The sequence below is a fragment of the Kryptolebias marmoratus genome, linkage group LG14 (assembly GCF_001649575.2).
Source record: "Kryptolebias marmoratus isolate JLee-2015 linkage group LG14, ASM164957v2, whole genome shotgun sequence".
Classification (NCBI taxonomy): Eukaryota; Metazoa; Chordata; class Actinopteri; order Cyprinodontiformes; family Rivulidae; genus Kryptolebias; species Kryptolebias marmoratus.
Genome location: NC_051443.1, coordinates 5951378 through 5969804, shown reverse-complemented (window position 1 = coordinate 5969804; position 18427 = coordinate 5951378). Strand labels below are relative to the sequence as shown.

Genomic DNA, 18427 nt, shown 5'->3' with positions numbered 1-18427 from the left:
GAAGTCAGAAATAAGTTTTCATTGTTGCTATTTTATTTTCTTCTTGAACTGAATTTACTATATCTCATCCTGAATTACTGGACATGTAGTATTAAGGTTTTAGGCTCCTTTTGGTAAAAACATAGAATTCACATCTTTATGTTGATGTGCAACACCTAAATTTGTCTACAGACTGCAGAGTTTTCTCTCCACCTAGGTGACCTCTCCTCATCTGGTTTTCATTTGAAAAGTGTCCATGTTTTTAAATTAAAGCATACATCAGGCAATACTTTAAGTCAACTGAAGCTGAAAGACACCATATATTATTTTCAGTCAGGAGGCCTGACTTCCTTTATTAAGAAGATCCAATATGTATGTATTAAACACATGTATCAATCTTGATTTTATTTTTATCGAAAAAAAAAGACAATCCATTTTCATGTCAGAAAACTTAATATTTAAACCCCCCAAAAGAGAACTATTTAGAACCAACTGTTTGTCTTAAAACAATTAGATATGTATGCAGTGTATATTTGTCAGAGGAGATCATGTTTGCTAGATGGATGTCTTCTAGCTTAGCAGGATCCTTCGTTGGTGTTGTCTCCTCTGCATGAACCGCCAGTAAGACCATCCGTGTTGCAGCTGCGTGACCGCCTGTGTTTCCCTCCACTACAAGTGGACCAGGATGACCAGCAGGACCAGTTACCCTCCTGATGAACTGTAGGTCTCTGACCTGCAACAGATTGTTCAGATTAAGACACGGAACAAGCTAAAAAAAGGAGTTCTCTTAGGAAGCTGCATGCTTTTGACCTACCTGGGTGTTTAGCTTTATCCCCCTTGAAGTTCTGGCAGGACAGGCCTTCAAACTGGTGAGGGCACATACAGATACACTTTCCATCCATCAGAGCCAGCGTACCTCCATTCTGACAGGGCTTACACTTACACACATTATATTCAGCCACATAGTCTTCTATGGCCCTCTTGGTGTTTGATATCCTGGTGTTTGCGTCGGCTGAATCCAGAGGAATTAACGTGTAGATGGGCTCCGGCTGCAAGAAACAGGAAACAAGTCTGAGTTTTACTTGATAAAATAGTAGAAACAGAGCTGCTGCTTAGCCAGGTGAGTCAGTGACTGTCAGGATTCTGGGAGTTCTGTCAAACTGGGTTCTAACATCATTTATCTTCTCTACTCTCAGTTCAGATTTTAGCAGGTACAATCACTCAGGTAATTTGTGTTTACATTTGTATTACTGCCTTAAATTGCAGAATTTAGTAAACACAACTCTCCACAGGAAGAATGAACACACAAGATCATCCGATCTAGAAAAAAACTTCTAGTTTTCCTCTCAAGTTCTCTTGATGATACTCAAGGCTGTTTTCTTCAATGAGTTATAGTCTTCTCAGTCTTTTACTACTTGACTTCTCTTTGCAGTGAGAGAGGGAAATGCAGGGGGAAGTAAAAAGAAGCTGTTGGCTGCCAGCTTGTGGGAAATTACTGTAATGCAAAGTGAAAGTGAAGTGAAATTTATTTATATAGCAATGTCTGAAAAATCTGTGCCACTTAAAATAAATTACTGAATGCAAGAAAAAAGGCTCAGGTAAACAAACAAACAAACAAAAGTGCAAACAACTCAATTGAAAATTAACTGACCTGGATCGAGATAGGACTTAATTTTAGTCCAGATCTGGACCACGTTCTACTATTTGGGAACCCCCAGCCTATAGTCTTCAAGAAGGATCCACTCAGTTTTTAGACACAATTCTTTTCTAATAAATCTAAATTAATCCTTATGGACCCATTAATTTATACAAAAAAAACCCCAGAATATTAAACAATTCAAATGGGCCACATAAGCCACTTTTTAATGTTTTGAATATGTCACTTTGAGTCTTTGTAGGTTAAAATAGAGAATAAAGCTTGGCGAGAACATTTCCAGAGCCATGAAATGGTCTGTTACACTTCAAATGTGAGTTTATTGCAATAAATTCTTTCTGAGCCATTTTTGTTTGTAGTTACCAAAGGACAAGAAAATGGGCACATTCTTTTCTATTAAGGATAAATACAATGTAAAGAGGTCTGAATCTGTTTAGATCTGCTATAAACCAGCTTTGTTGACCAAGACTTGCTGAAGCTCCTGCAAAGAGTCAGCACTGAAGTTTTCATTGCAATGTTTTAACCCTTCTGTGGCCTTCAGGTCAAATTGGCCTGAAGTTACAAGGACTTCTCTACCCCTCTCTATCTCTCTCTTTCGAGGGCTTCAGGAGGGTTAATACAAGAGTATCATTCCCATACCACATGATCACTATTAGCTGCACGGAGCTGGGCTTCATGGAAGAGTGGCCATGTTAATAAAAATAAGGCAGACTGCTCGGAATTTCTTTCCCAAACATGTGAAAGAAGGTGCTGTGGTTGGATGAGACTAAAATTAAACCTTTTGTTCATCAAGAACAACACCATGTCTGGCTTAAACATAACACCTCTCATCATGCTAAGAACAGCTTCCTTACAGTTAAGCATGGTACTGGTAGCATCATGCTGTGGAAATGTCTTTCATCAGTAGGGACTGGGAAATGGCTGGAATTGAAGGAACTATGGACATAGAAAGAAATAAAATAATATTTTGAGGATTTGAGCCTTTCAGAGATTTGAGACTGGGACGGAGGTCCACCTTCCAGCGGGACAATGATCGAAAATATGCTGCTGAAGCAACACTCCAGTGGTTTAGGGACAGAGTCCTGGAACTGTCCAGTCAAAGTCCAGTTCTCAATTCAGCTGTCAAGTCACTCAAGCTATGTTGGAAGAGCAGCTACCTCCTGCCCTCTCGCCTCTTCAGCTCGTTCACGAGCTGACAGAAAGACTCTCTTTCACACATTTATTTTAAACAGAACAGAGTTCACACTGTGGTTTGTCAGCTTTGAAGCTAAGAAAATAAAGTTTGAACTCCTTGTTAATCCATTTGAGTGGAAAGGAAAAGAGCCAATCAAACTTTTGTTTTGGTTCTATTATCATTTTGAGCTGAAATGTTTGTAGCTGTCTGAATTTTCATTGAGGATTTTTTAGCTGTTTTGATGGCCCGTGGTAAAAAGTTTACATTCAAAACAGTAAAATAATAATAATTTCTTCATTTCTTTTATTTAAACCAAACTAATGAAAGTCTCATTTTAAAAAAACTAAACTCTGCTCTGACTGGTAAGATACACTGAGAAAAGTTCATATTTTTGGAATAATATTTTTAAATAAGGAATCTGAAAATCGTGACCAAGCTTTTCATATTTAAAAAAAAAATTGGGGCCCCAAAATTTATTTTACATTCCGGGTTATTATGAAATAAAACACGGACAATGCAAAATGGGGGAACATTGTTCTAGTCCATTATTATTTTTATGTTACAGTCTGAAAGTCTTAACAAGTCTTTTTTTTTTTTTTTAAGCAACACCTGCATTATGAGACATTTGGTCCACTCTTCTTACCTCACTGTTAAGGAGTGCAGGAGAATCTTCGATGGTCCGGGCCCATTGTTGATACGTTTCGATGTCCATTATCCCATCCTTATTCAGCTTAGCTCTCATAACAGCAGCACTATTAAGACTTCCTCCTTTCACTGAGGTCATGACTTTATCCACCACTGCCTTTCCATCAATCTTGTCTGTGCAGCAAAAAGAGGGAAATTTTTACTGTTTAACCACAATTCACATAACATTTAATGTAAAATGGAATCTGTACAAGTCTAAAAGGAATGCATATTGCCCATCACCTTTCATGCCAGACTTTAAACTAAGATCATCTCAGATTTCAGTGAAGTGAAGATCTGAGGCAAAATGCTGGCCTCCTTAGATGGATAACTATGGATAATGTATGTAAATGAATTATATTACAATAGGAACTGAATTTAATGTAATTTGATTAGAATCTGGATCTAAATTGTTTTTACATGAGTAAAAACAGCAAGGACTTGTTTTCTTTTTTGTATAGTGCCCTGCAATGTTGTGAATTGGCACCATATAAATTAATTGAATTGAATTGAGTTTATATTGAGAAAAAAAAGAGTTAAAGCCCATTTAGTTAAATCTTGAAAAAAAATATAAGGCACAGTCTTGCCTGATATTATGAGATCTTGTGCAATATGTTAGTGCTTGGCATTTGTGTTGAGAATGATTCTCATCTACAACACCAATCATTTTCTCAATATCTGTAAAACTGACTGAGTTAGATGGATTTTTGCGTGGGCTAAGTTTGATTAGCTGTAGCAACCATCTTGAATCAGGTTGAGTCCAAAACATTAATCAGCTGTAGATGCACATCCAGTGATTACTTACTGAGAGTTTCATTAAAATCTGTTCAGTGGTTCATGAGATTATTTGCTAACAGAGACAAATCCACACAGAGACAGGTAAAAGTAATGATTCTATAATAGTTCTGTCAACTTTCTGAGGCTTAAAAAATCAGTGTGATGAGAAAGAAGACCTGTATCTTTTGATGATATTTTGTCACAGTTGTCACTTTTTACACGCCCTGATCCATCTCCTCCACCTGGAGTACCAAAATTTACTGAGATTCCAGTTTTGATACAATTTTGGAGGCTTCTCTCTGTTATATCTGAAAAAAAAAAAACAAAGCAAAAAAACAAACAAACAAGTGCTCTTCAACATATTAATAATGAACAAACAAATCTAAAGAAGTCTTTAACACAAGATAAAAATAGATAAGATTATCTCTTGAAAACATACTTTGTGCTTTGATGGTGTCTTGGTTTAGAACGTAGATCAACTCATATTCACCCCCAGACTTCCCAGTTTTTGTGTAGTGAGTTCCATAGTCCTCCAGGAAGGCAAAGTAAATGCCCTTCTCATACTCAAGAGGCAGAGATTTGGCGTGCAGCTGGAATTCTTCGGCAACGTTCAGTTCACGGGAGCGCATCCTGTAGGTGCTCAGCTGAACTGTGCCCTTCACCCTCATAAAGCTCTTGTTCTGATTGGTCAGGAAACAAGCACGAGTTAAGCAAGTGCAGTTTTTCATCATTCTAGAATGCATTTTTATCGCTCGCTGCTCGAAGCAATAAGTGATAATGTTTTTGCTTGTGTGGGTGTGTGTGTTTGTTTGTCAGTTAAAATATTGCATCATCTGCTTGATGACATTAATGAAATTCTCAGAAAGTAATTGTACATCTATAATTAATTGACTTTTGGACTCATTCCAATTTAAGATGGCCGTCACAGCCAACTGATTTTAGAAAACAGAAACATTACTATAAGTCAGCCAGTTTTACAGATTTTTAGCTAAACTTTAATGTGGTAGTATATGAGACAATTTTACACTCTACATTGCACAATACTTTTGGCCATTAACTGTCGGTGTAAATTCTGTTTGTTTGTTAGCAAAATATCTCATGAACCACTCAACGGTTGTTAATGAAACTGGAAAACTAATTATTGGATGCAAATCTACAAATAATAAACCTTTGAAGTCAACCCAGTTGACCCAGATGGCCATCACAGCTAATCACCCTTAGCCAAGGCAAAATTGGCTATAAATCAGCCAGTTTTGCAGATATTGAGCTAATTTCCGTGTGGTTGTAGCTGACAGTCATCCCCAACACATTAACTGAGTGCTAATGATGTGATTTTGCAGATCACAACATTCACAAAGTTTGACCAAATTGGATATGATTTTCTCATTTCTTAACATAAGGGGATACCAGCTCAGTGGCCTAGTGGTAGAGTGCCTGCCCTGAAACTGGGAGGTTGTGGGTTCAGTCCCCGGCTGGGTCATACCAAAGGCTGTAAAAATGGGACCCATTGCCACCCTGCTTGACACTCAGCATTAAGAGTTGGAATTGGGGGGTTAGATCAAATGATTCCCGAGTGTGGCATGGCTGCTGTTCACCACTCCCTCAGGGGATGTGCATTCCTTCAAGGAATGTGAGGCCTTTAATTATAAATAGGTTAATCTCTCATGAACTGTGTTGAGCAGCTGACATTTACCTTAATGGTTGCGTATTCTGTAATGTCCTTAATCATTGTTTTCTTTGAATATTCAACCCCTGTGTCAAGGCTCATAGAAGTATTGGACATTGACATCTCAGTTGGAGTGAATTTGAAGGAAAACCCAACATCGACTGTAAAACTCTGTTCTTTAAGAATCTCTCTCAGAACGGTGTGTGTGTCCTCATAGATTTCTCTGGAGACAGTTTCCTCCACCAGAGTCTGAAAGGACAGGAAGTGTTCAGTGGGAGGTTCAACTTCATTTTACAAATGAAACATTGCTGTGGCTAACCTGATAGGCGAGCACGCCAACATTCCAGGGAAGCCTGTCAATTTTCCGACTGTATGGGTTCCTCACTCTTTCACATCTCCCGTTGAAGTAATCATTGTTGAAAGGGTTCATTCGAGGATCTGCACCCAAGATGTTCACCCTGGTGCAGGAAGGTAATAGCTGGATTATTATACAGAATCATGTTTATTGTTATGTTAAAAAGAAATGGTTTCATAGAGTAATTAAATGTGCTATTGCGTATTTAAAATGAAGAGTTCAGATTTTAGAAGGAGTAAGTTCTTGTTAGCCAGCATATTCTGTAAAAAAATACACTCACTAAATAAGTGGAGGCATCATAAGTGGGGCAATGGTCTTATCAGAGCATCTGACAGTCACTTAAAACAGTAACATGAAGGTCAGTAGATCTAGAGGATAGATCTCATACAACAGCTTTACCAGATGAGTCTAATTAATTGGGTTGTAGGTTTGCGTGAAGCCAGGTGTTCGGATCATACAGCTGTTACAATGGACTGAGGTTGGAACCAAGAGGTACATGAGGTAACCGATACATGTGGAGGTTCCGGTCATCCAACACACCATTACAGCATAACAGAACCTCATGACACCTGATCTTGACATCTCAACACAGGTATTAGACTCTTTACAAGACTCTGCGTATCAGTGATTGATATCAGCCGGATTATGGGTTCATCATCTCATGCATGGGCTGCTATTAACACCACAGCAGAGATAGCTGTGTTTGGTTTTATTCTTAGTAGATACATGAGTAAAAACAGCTACATAAAACTTCTGAATCTAAACAAGTCTGAACACAAAGGTTTTCATAAAGTCAAAAGGCACATGGACAGTTTTTAAATCCCAAATGAATGAGGAATTTTCATCCACACAGAAATTTGATAACTCCACACTGTATGCCTCTCACTACTCTCCTCAAACAAGTGGGTGTCTGGCAGAAACTGTCTTCATGGCTTTAACTATTATGAAAGGCAGGCGATCATGTAAATATCTGTCTGTGTCTAGGTGTGTTTGCTTATCTGTCTGTTAGCAAGATATCTCATAAACCACTTGATATATTTTAATAAAACTATCAGAAAATAATCATTGGATGCACAAGTGATTACCTTTTGGAGTCAACCTAATTTAAGATGAGCACCACTGCTATTGAACCTTAGTCAACTTAAAAATGGCTACAAATCAATCATTTTTACAAATAGTAAGCTAAAATCAGGTATAATAGTAGCTAAGAGTCATCCCTAACACATAATGCAAGCACTAAGAGATTGTGCTGCATCTCAGTTAAAAACTTTACCATACAAGGTATAGCATGCAGGTAACATGAATTCCCTCAAAGGTTGTTAATTTTATTAATATTTCACTATACATTGATTTTAGCAATATTATTAGGTATGAATAATGCTTCTGTTACAATAGAACTGACTGTGAATTGTAAATATTATGCACATTTTAGGCGATGGTGCAGGCTAACTTTTTCTCCTCGTATGCCTGTTATCGTCATGTCAGTGTATATTGATTACAGCTTGACAAAGTCCTTCAGTAACTCTTACCCGTATCCTGCTGTCCTGCTTTGCTCATTGGTTTCATATTCTATTGTACCACAGGGTTTACGTACAGGGTCACAGTCTTCATCTGATCCATCTTCACAGTCATAGTCACCATTGCATTCAAGTCTTTTTTTGATGCATGTTTTCAGTTCTGCACAGAGATGCAGGTTAAATCCTTAGTGCCCAAAGGGACAAAAGATAGAGGTATTTATTGTGTAGGAGAGGATGCAGTACCTGTACCACACTGGAACTCGGCGGCTGAGCAAAGAAAAGAAGTTGACTCCAAACATGCATCTGAAGTTACACAAAACTCTCTGTCACCTATCGATCCCTGGCAGGGGTTACCACCAAACTGGCCAAACACTTCCACACTTCGAGAACGCCTCTGAGGATCACACATAAAAAAACAATAAATCAAAAAAAAAAAAATACTTGTAAAGTCCCTGTATAATTTAAAGGCAAGTATCTCACTGGGCTGCATCTGTTGGAGACTAGTTAGCAACTTGAAATTGCGTAAAAACAGACAAAAAAAGTTATTGCAGTTTCACTGAAATCTGAGTGTTTGTAATGGCAGCCTTCTTAAGCGATTTTTAAATGTCACACTTTATTTTTGTGTGCACAGCTTGCAAAACTGTACTCTAGGCATATGCATTATTTTGTTGATCGCCACCACCCACAATGTTCCAACTTTGGCCCGTTTTGAAACTACCTTGGCAGCTACGTCCATATTTATGATTTAATAATAAAGATAGGTAGATTTGGACCAGGTTTTGCTGCATCAGCATTTAAATTATTGTTTCATATTAATTTTTTGAAGTCAAACTACTTCAGCAGACTTTGTGCTACATTAACCGTTCATGTATCAAAACGTTCAGGTTGATCTAGAATAGTGTGCTCTGACTTATTTATTTATTTTTTTTAAATTTTCATCCTTTTCAAAATATTCAGCTTTATTTAAAATATTATTACCCATACAATTACATTTAGATTTCTTCATTTTCTTTAAAAAAAATATATCTCTTTGAAATCTGCTTTGGATGCTCCTCTCTCTCTGTCTCTCTGTCTCTTTCTATCTGGGAAACACAACCCTGTTCCAATTTTTTTGAGATGTGTTGTTGCCAACAAATTTAAAATTACGTTATTTTTTCTACCAAAATTGCATAATTTATTAGTTTTACATTTTTACATGTTTTTTACATTTGATGTTTACTATGTTCCATTGGGAATAAAACATGGATTTATGAGATTTGCAAATCATTGCATTTTGTTTTTATTTACATAGTACATAACATCCTATCCTTTTCAGAATCAAGCCTGTAGTTTTTTCCCCTATTTTAGACAGTAACCATGGCCTAAAGGTATGACGTACAAAAACACAAGACATCTTAGTAACATAAACAGCCAAATTTTACTTTAAGTCTGAGAGGAACGTATAACCAAACATCTACAGACAAAAGAAGCTTTATGGCTTTTGGCTCTCAGCTTAAACAGACTTACTCTGGTTTTTGTGCAAGGATCACAAGAACTCCACTCGGACCAGCGGCTCCATACACAGTCTACAGCTGGTGGGTCAGGAAGTACTGCTCCCCTGGTATATATGCACACATCATGTAGAATAAACTCTCAGACATTAACTGCTGTTTAAACAGAATATGAAATGATACTTACAATCCTTTCTCAGACAGTGTCAGAGTGAGACACAGAGCACAGAGGCTGAGCTGCAGAGCCAGGTCGATCCTCATGATGAGCCTTTGAAAACAAACCACTGCAACTTAGTTTTTTAAGCTGCTCTTTTGTTAATCATTACAATTCAAAGCACAAGGTCTGTCTTGTTGTTGTCCTAGTCAATAGTTTGGATTTCAGCACAATTTTGTTGCAATATTGATTCAGTACTTGGAAAGTCCTAAACCAAAGTTAGGGTTGTCTGTTTAAATATTAATAAAAAATCTTGCTTTTTAAATTTGTAAATCCTCGAACATCAACAGTAGAAGTCACAGCCTGTTTGTTTTACTCATTTGTAAAACAATGTTAACACTTACACTTATGTTATTGTACAAAGATGTGTGATTAAAAAAACACTTTGTTATTTCATATAACATGCATTGCTCATTGCTGAACTCAAAATAAGAATAATGTTTGTGCCCGTTGTTTGTCTGATGTAAGTAAAATATTTGACAAACCACTGTACAGGTTTTCATGAAACTCTCAGAAAGTAAATATTAGATGTTCATCTACAACTGATTAACCTTTGGAGTCAACCCTATTCAAGATGGCTGCTACAGCTAATTAAACTTAGAAAACAAAAAATGGATATAATTCAGTCCCTTTACAACTTTTGAGCTACAATTTGTGTGGTAGTACCTGAAAGAAATCACACAGGATCTGTTTTTAAACTTTTCCTTTAACTAGAGTCAACTCTATCTGTCTGTTAGCAAAATATCTCATGAACCACTGGATGAACTTTGATGAAACTTTCTGAAAGTAATCCTTGGATATACATCTACAACTGATTAACCTTTGGAGTCAACTCTATTCAAGATGGCTGCCATAGTCAATAATTTGCTGGAAACATAAAAATAACCATCACTCAGCCTAGTTTGCAGATATTGAGGTAAGATTTGGTGCATCAGTAGCTGACAGCCAACCTCAACCCATGTTCAGAAAGCTAACAAATCACACCACATTTTTCCTGAAACATTATCATCAATTGTTATTGTCAACACGGTTTATTTGTTAGGAAAATATCTCATGAACCACTAAATGAATTTTGATAAAGCTTTCAGAAAATAATTACTCTTGGAGTCCAAGTCACATAACCACCTCATCATTGGAAACACAGAAATGGCTCTAATTCAGCCATTTTTAATAACTTGATGTGATAGTAGCTGACAGTCATGCTCTAAAAGATTGCATATGAGATTGCGTCATTTTCAAGGTTTGACCATTTCTCTTCATAAGATGATCTTAGTCTAAAACTCTGGAGTGAAAGGTGGCAGGGAATATGCATTTCTTTAAAGTATGCTAGACCTTTAATTAAATTAGGTGATTAATAATATTTCATTTTGATTTGTGAAGAATCATAATTTATGTTTTGATGTATTGTAACATAGAAAATAATTTATGATCATTGCAGCATTAAAAAATGGTTATATACATCTTTAGAGGCTAATTCATTTGCTTTAAACCAATTAAGTTTGTTAGAATTTTGAGCGAAGACAACAATCATCATCTGATGTTTTGGATTAAACGCAGAGATGTTTTAGTGGAAAACCTAAACTTCTTGACCTTTCTGTTATCTCATAAATACAGATTATAATTTAATCATTTGTTGTATTTTAGCTTAGTAAAATTCTGCCAACCAGAGACAGTTTGCCCTTTTCTCTGATTCCAGGATTGTGCAACTTATAGACAGGTTCTCAGCACAAAGAGCAAATATTTAAAGAGGTATTTTTCAAAATGTTGTAACACATTGGCTTTACAGGGGCAAAGGTACATTTAAGATTCGGAAACTGGCTGTGGCAAAAATGAAATATTCTCATAGATAAAAAAAATGTCTTCCGTGACAAAATGTTCTTTGCCTGCCACCTGGCCTGAAAAAGTTTTAAACCAACATCTTGTGTGATGTGTTAGCACTCAGAGTATGTGTTGGGGATTACTCTCAGCTACTAACACAACAAATTTGAACTTAGTGTCATTAAACTTGACTGAGTTATATCCATTGTTGAGTTTGCCAAAGTTGATTAGCTGTGGCAGCCATCTTGAATTGGACTGACTTCAGAAATAATTCAGTTGTTACTTTCTGATGGTTTCAATAAACAGTGGTTCATGAGATATTTTACCAACAGACACTACACACTTACATGAAGGCAATATTTAAAGATGTTTGAAAAATGTATGAAACTTCAGACTTAGATAAATATTTACTGCAGTACAAATCTAAGTCCACAAGATGGCAACATTGAACATTTAAAATATTTTAATGGGCAGATACATGTTTTTGCACTTTTTGATTTTTATATAAAAGGTAAGGGAACACACAAAGACATAATCTGTAATAAAATAATTTTAATGCACACTCAAACAACATTTTTGCAGTTTTTATAGTATTTTTTTCTGTAAAAAACCTTGGAACAAGTCTTGCACAATGCTCAGGAAGTACTGAATTGTTGCACTCAGTGATCCGTCATGTGATCCGCGAAGCTTCTGCTGAGTCTGCAGGACTTCATTTTACAAAAGGAGGGGAATGAAGTTTGACTAGTTTATTAATAAAAAGGAAGAAAAGAAAAAAGTTCTCAGTGGGAGGGGGAGCTGCATGCAGGATCTGATCCAGTCAGGATTAGGATGAAGTTAGAGGATTCATGGACTGAAACTCATCTCAGGGAGGAAAAACTTCTGTTAAACTGCAACTTTTTCAGCACACTGACAAACGTTTTCCTGCTGACTTGAATAAACACACTGATGTCTCCAAAGTCAGTTGTGATTTGAGAAGAGCTGGGGTAGACTGAAGGGAGCACAAATATGTGCTGAAGTCACCACTTTTACCAGTTTCCTCCTGACTTTCTCAGGAAGCCAGGGGGTAGGTGAGGTTCTTGGCCAATATTTCTCCTGACTAGAAAGACTTCCTGTTTTTGAGCTGGAGGTCTGAACTGTGTGGAACCACTTACAAAAAATGTGTTGCTCAGTTTTCTTGGACTGTATATTTCATTGAGGCTCATCATCATATGTGATAGAATATGATGACAATACTTCCAGCCCCATTTCTCACTGCATCCCTGTTTTGTTTATATAGCCTGCCGCCAAAGGCTGAGCGATAAAGTTTTTGCGCCTTTTGACCTAAACTTTCTTATGGTAGTAGCTAAGAATCCTTCCCAACACATACTTTGAATGCAACACATTGGGCAATATCTTTGCTTAAAACTTTGGCATGGGGTTAACTCTGTTTGCCTGTTAGCAAAATATGTCATGAACCGCTGGACAGATTTTAATGAAACTCTCAGAAAGTGGCTGTTTAACTTTTAGAGTCAACTCAGTTCAAGATGGCTGCTAAAACAAACATATAAAGTGGTATATCTGAGCAAATTTTACAGGTACGAATTTTACTAAAACTTGATGTGGTAGTAGCGGACAGTCATTCACAACACATATTTGATACACTAACAGATCGTACAAGATATCATAATATTGTGTGAAATCGAACGCTTAAATAACAATTCACGAGGTTTGACCAAAACAGATTTAACTTCTTCATTTCTCAGCATTAGATGATCTTAGTCTAAAACTCTGGTGGTGGACAATATATAGTCCTTCAAGGCATACAAGACATTTAATTTTAGAATGAAATGGTCAGGAAATGCAGGGTAGACACAAAGAGTAAGATTAAAGTTCACCTCAGTGGATGGGAGATAAGTGGCTGTTATGGGTTCTGGTTGTACTGGGAGCCAGATCCAGGATCCACACCCTCTCTTGATGTTTGAATTGTGTAATCTTCCTGTCATCAACCTAGGAAAGGACATCTCCTGTGGGATTATTGCTGTCAGCATTTTGTCAATAAAAATAAATCCGCAGACGGATCTTTATTCATTTGTAACTTTTTTTATAATTTACTGCTTCTTCCATGTGAATCAAAGTTTGTCAACAACATTTTCTGTATTTAAATAAATGACTTATGGGTGTGCTTATAATTCAGAACAGGAAACTATCATTTTTATTTTATCCCCCACTGCTGAAAAGCAGAAAAACAAGAGATAATGTCAGTGTGTCCTTTTGTCTGCTCTTTTAGAAACATATGTCATGAACCACTGGAGAAACCTTACTATATTTCTTAGAAAGTAATAACTGGACGTACCTCTACAAGTGATAACCTTTTGGAGTCAATGCAATTCAAGATGACCACCAGTTAACTGAGCTGAACCAACTCAAAAAAGGGCTATGACTTAGTTTTACAGATATTAAGCTGAAATGTGGTCTGTGTCTACTGAAAGTAATTTATAACATACTCAGAGCACTAACAGGTTTCATGAGATCTCAAGATATTATATAAGATTGGGCATAATGTTTTTTTAAGGATGGCTCTAAACAGCTATTAGTTCAACTTTTCTTGACATAAGACAATCTTAATTTAAAATGAGGCAGATCAAATGCATTCCCTCAAGGAATGCTGAACTTTCATTTGAATGTGTAATTTAATGTGTGCGCCTCCAACAAAACCGGACAGGAAACTGTTACGTAGTCCCCCACCCCCACCCCCAAAACATTTTCAAGCGTTGACGTTGAACAGAATAACCACCTCACTGAGGAGAAACATTCCAATGACGTCTTAATGTGACATTTTCTTTTCTCAGATTCACAGCTTGGATTAAAACTGTTCTGTCAATCAACTTAAACAATAAAAAAGAAAATTTTGACATAATTCAGATTTATAATTGTTATTTTGATCTATAAGCAAATGACTCTAATTAAAATGTATACTAAGGTAATAAAAAGCTTGCTGTAGTGAAAGAAGAGAAAAACCAGACTGAGTGTCAGTAATCTGGTTTTTGAGGGGTTCATCTGCTAAAAAGCAGCTTCTGTCAGCAGAACACAGGATACAGAGCAGGAAAGACATCCTTCCTATGTACTTTTGCTCTTATTTTTCTGATTTCCAAACTGCATCACATTTATACTGTACATCTTTAAGGTAACACTGTTTTTTGTCACATACAAATGTCCTGTTTGCAGTTTTTAAAATGTCAGAACTACAGAACATAGAGCTAAACCAACAACTAATAAAGTGTTTTATATTTTAAGAGAATTTTGTGCATTTTTGTCCAAAATCCATTCCATGCTATGGTATAAAATCAATCCACCACTTGTTGTGTTGATTTATGCCCTCCACCAAGGAGGCTATGTTTTTGGGAGAGTCTGTCTGTCTGTCTGTCTGTCTGTGTACAAGATTACTCAAAAAGATATAAAATGATTTTCATAAAATGTTCAGCCTGTGCTCTAACTCTGCAACTGTATAACAGGAAAGTCAAACTGCACATCTGGACACCTCATGGGTCAAGTTTGATGTCTATTGATTTCAAGGTCACAGGGTCAAAGGTCATGGTCACAGGTGACTCCTTTGTTAAATCTTGTTAATGCCCCAGCAGTTGACCCCTTTGTTACCTCCACCAAGGAGGTTATGTTCTCAGTCGTGTTTGTTTGTCTGTCTGTTAGTAAGAACACATAAAAACTAATAATGAACAGATTTGGATGAAATTTTCAAGAAATGAACAACAATTCATTAAATTTTGATCGTGATCCAGATTATGATCTGGATTGCATCTTTTTTGTTAAAGTGGTTTGGGCTCTTTGAGTACACATTTTTGGACATTAAACCAAAGGTTTTCAAGATTTGGTTTCTAACATCTTACGTACAGAAGTTGGGTCAACATTCATATTACCTAGTATTAATTCGTTAAACTAACATTACCTCAAATTGTTTAATTTTAAATTTAGAGAAATAGTCTAAAAACAAAATCAAACAACCTTTATCCCCTCATCACTTTTAGATTAATTTGATGTCCTGAAGTACAGCAGATATCCCCCTTTAACGTTAAAATATCAGATTTTATTGATGTAAAAATACAAAACCATGATTAAATCAATTCAACCTTTTTCCACTTTTTTTGTAACCTCTAATCTATTCAAAAACATTGTTGTAGGGAAAAATGTAGAAATAAGGTGTTCTCATAAGTGTGCACTAATAAACTAATAATTTGTTGAAGCACCTTCTGTTTTATACAAACTGCTAAAAACTTGACGCTGCTGTGTTTTTTTTCTACCTCATGCATCTCATTTACTCAGTACCATGTAGTGACCAACACTTGTCTTTAGTCTTGTCCCTCAATTAATTTTTTAGATTAGAAATGTATCTTTTGTGTTATTATAGGCCATCTTGTATTTATTGTACTGTTGTGCATTTGCACTGTATTGTAATGTCGTGCACTTTTGTTCTGTGTTGCACTGTGGTCCCGGAGGAACATTGTTTTGTTTCAATATGTACCTGTATGTATCTGAGATGACCAAAAGACTCTCTGACTCTTTTACTCTGACTCTGATTTAATCACAACCTTGAACTATTATTCAGCTGGAAAACTATGTATTATAATTTGTAATTGTATTCCTTCACTGTATGATATGTTTGCATTGATTTACTATGATTGACTATGGTGTTATATAAGTCTTAAAATGTTGTCTGACATACAGTACAAAGTATTCACCTGCTATGTGAGCTCTTTAAAACTATCTAAAATATTTTTACAAAGCACTGTTGGGTAACTACACACCATAGTATTAAAACAACAAGTTTACAGAAGTGAAATTAACCAAACAAGGAGAAAAATACCACTGACATCACTGCTGATGTCAGAGGAGATTTCAACATTACCTTTAACATACTGAAGTTGCATTCTTCAGCACCAAAGGTTTGTGACGGTTAAATAAATGAAACACTTTGGTCTTTTATGCGCTAATCTCTGCTTTCACTAATCTTGTCTTTTAATTATTCCAAAACAAACATCTATTATTGCTTCTGTAAACACGAAACCTGTACTTTGGGTATGTTTTGTTTCCTGGGAACATCACAGTGGCTGCACAGAGCAGAAAATATAAAAACTACAATTAGTGAATCCATCTCTGGCATCAAAAGCAAAGTGGACATTTCTACACAGGAAGATGATGAGCTGTTTTCAGATGAAAGTTTACTGTAATTGCAGTGAGATTAGAACAGCAGGGGAAATGTCAGATCCTGCAGTTTAAAGAAATGTGCTGTGTTAGCAACAGTTAGTAAGTGTGCTACTGCTTCTGGCTCATCGGTCCTGCCTCATTCTTCCTGTCCAAAATATGTCATTTAAAGTGAATAATATTCAGGTATTTCCACAGAAACGTACAAGTTAGAGTGGCCATTTTCTTGTCATCTCACAGACCCAAGCAGATGTCAAAAAAGCTTGATGACTTCCAATTTATCAGGAAAAAACAAAACACAACTAATGTAAGCAATAAGAAAGCCTCCCTTTATATTAACCCATCAGATAAGTTGTTTGTCAAGCATTTTTTAACAACATGAAAAAAAAATCAGATACGGTTTTTGTTGAACTCCTCACGAAATTGAAGTAGAATTTCTTGAAGGAATACATATCACCTTTGCATGACAAAGTTTTGAACAAAGATGTCATGCAATATATAGTATGTGTTGGAGGCTCTCAGCTACTACCACATACGATTTTAGCTCAATATCTGTAAAATCAACCCAGTTGTAGCCGTTTTTCTTTTTGCTATGGTCAATCAGCTGTGGTGGGCATCTTGTATTAAGCTGACTCAAAACGTTAATCAGTTGTAGGTGTACAGTGACTACTTTCTGAGAGTTTTATTAAAATCTATCTAATCATTCATGACATATTTTGATAAAAGACATTTCGGGTTGATTCCAAAGGCAAAGATCATGCACAATGTGTAGAGCTCAAAGCATGTGTTGTGAATGACTCTCAGGTACTACGACACCTAATTGTAGCTTAATATCTGTAAAACTGATTAAGTTATAGCTGTTTTTGTGTTTCCAAAAGTCTGTTAGCTGTGACAGTCATCTTGAATTGGGTTGAGTTAAAAACTTAATCATTTGTGAATGTACATCTAACATTTTTAGTTTTAAAAAACTTCATCCAGTGCTTTTTGAAATATTTTGCTAACAGACATATGCACACACATACAGACATGGACCTTTTGCTTTTTGGAGGTAGGCAATAATTACTTTTTGGTACTTTGGTTTAGGTTAAGTTTCATTTGCTCAATTAAACAGTTCTAGAACTGTTCAAGCTTAAAGTCAATCATTCTTTGTTATTCTTCCCTTTTTAATTTTACAGGGTAAGAACAATATGGACCTCATCTTGACCTCATGTTGAACCTATACCAGGAATAGGTATAGATAAGAGGTTTACCTCCTGCAGAACGTGTTTTACTTCACTTTCTCATGCTGCTGAGTTCAAAAATGAGTTATTTTTTTCCCAGAATGTTCCTAGTTTGACCTATTTGGATAAGTCAATAATTAGATGTAAAGTTATAATTATGTGATCCTAAGTCCTTATAATAAGATTCTAAGTTCTAGTTTTAAGAAACTAAGACAATATTTAGATGCTAAGTCCTACTTTTGAGATGCTAAGTCATCATTTTTATACAATACTTTCATGCTAAATCACAATTTTAAGATTCTAGGTCATAATATTTAGATGCTGAATCATAGTTTTGAGATGCTAAGTTATAATTTGGAGATTCTAAGTTCTATTTAGGAAATTCTATGCCTTAACATTTGCGTTTCTGAGTCATAATAATGAGATGCTAAGTCATAATTATGAAATACTAAAGTTTAGAAATAATAACTCGTAATTATGAATTAGAGAGTTTCATTTTAATCAAAGCGATGGGTACGGACTTCCTCCATAAAGTTGAGGTGGACTTGAAATCATTAAGTGAATTATATTTACATTTTTTTTCAAGGACTTTTTTTTTCTTCTTTTAACTAACTTTTCTCTTTAACGGAGTGCAAAAAGTCAGAAAGTGAAGGAGAATAAAAGCTGACCATGAAGTTTTTCGCGGC

At 36.0% G+C, this 18427-nt stretch overlaps 1 protein-coding gene across 1 annotated transcript; it reads right to left on the bottom strand.

The window, feature by feature from the left end:
• Positions 1–300: 300 nt before the first annotated feature.
• Positions 301–9557, bottom strand: c9 (complement component 9). The gene is made up of 11 exons (XM_017427565.2): positions 9484–9557; positions 9313–9403; positions 8050–8200; positions 7819–7966; positions 6254–6392; positions 5962–6183; positions 4708–4948; positions 4445–4576; positions 3451–3626; positions 794–1028; positions 301–712 (listed from the first exon to the last, which is right to left on the bottom strand). The coding sequence occupies exons 1-11, from the start codon at positions 9555–9557 to the stop codon at positions 555–557; spliced, it is 1767 nt and encodes a 588-aa protein (XP_017283054.1). The 3' UTR covers positions 301–554.
• Between the last annotated feature and the right edge of the window lie 8870 nt (positions 9558–18427).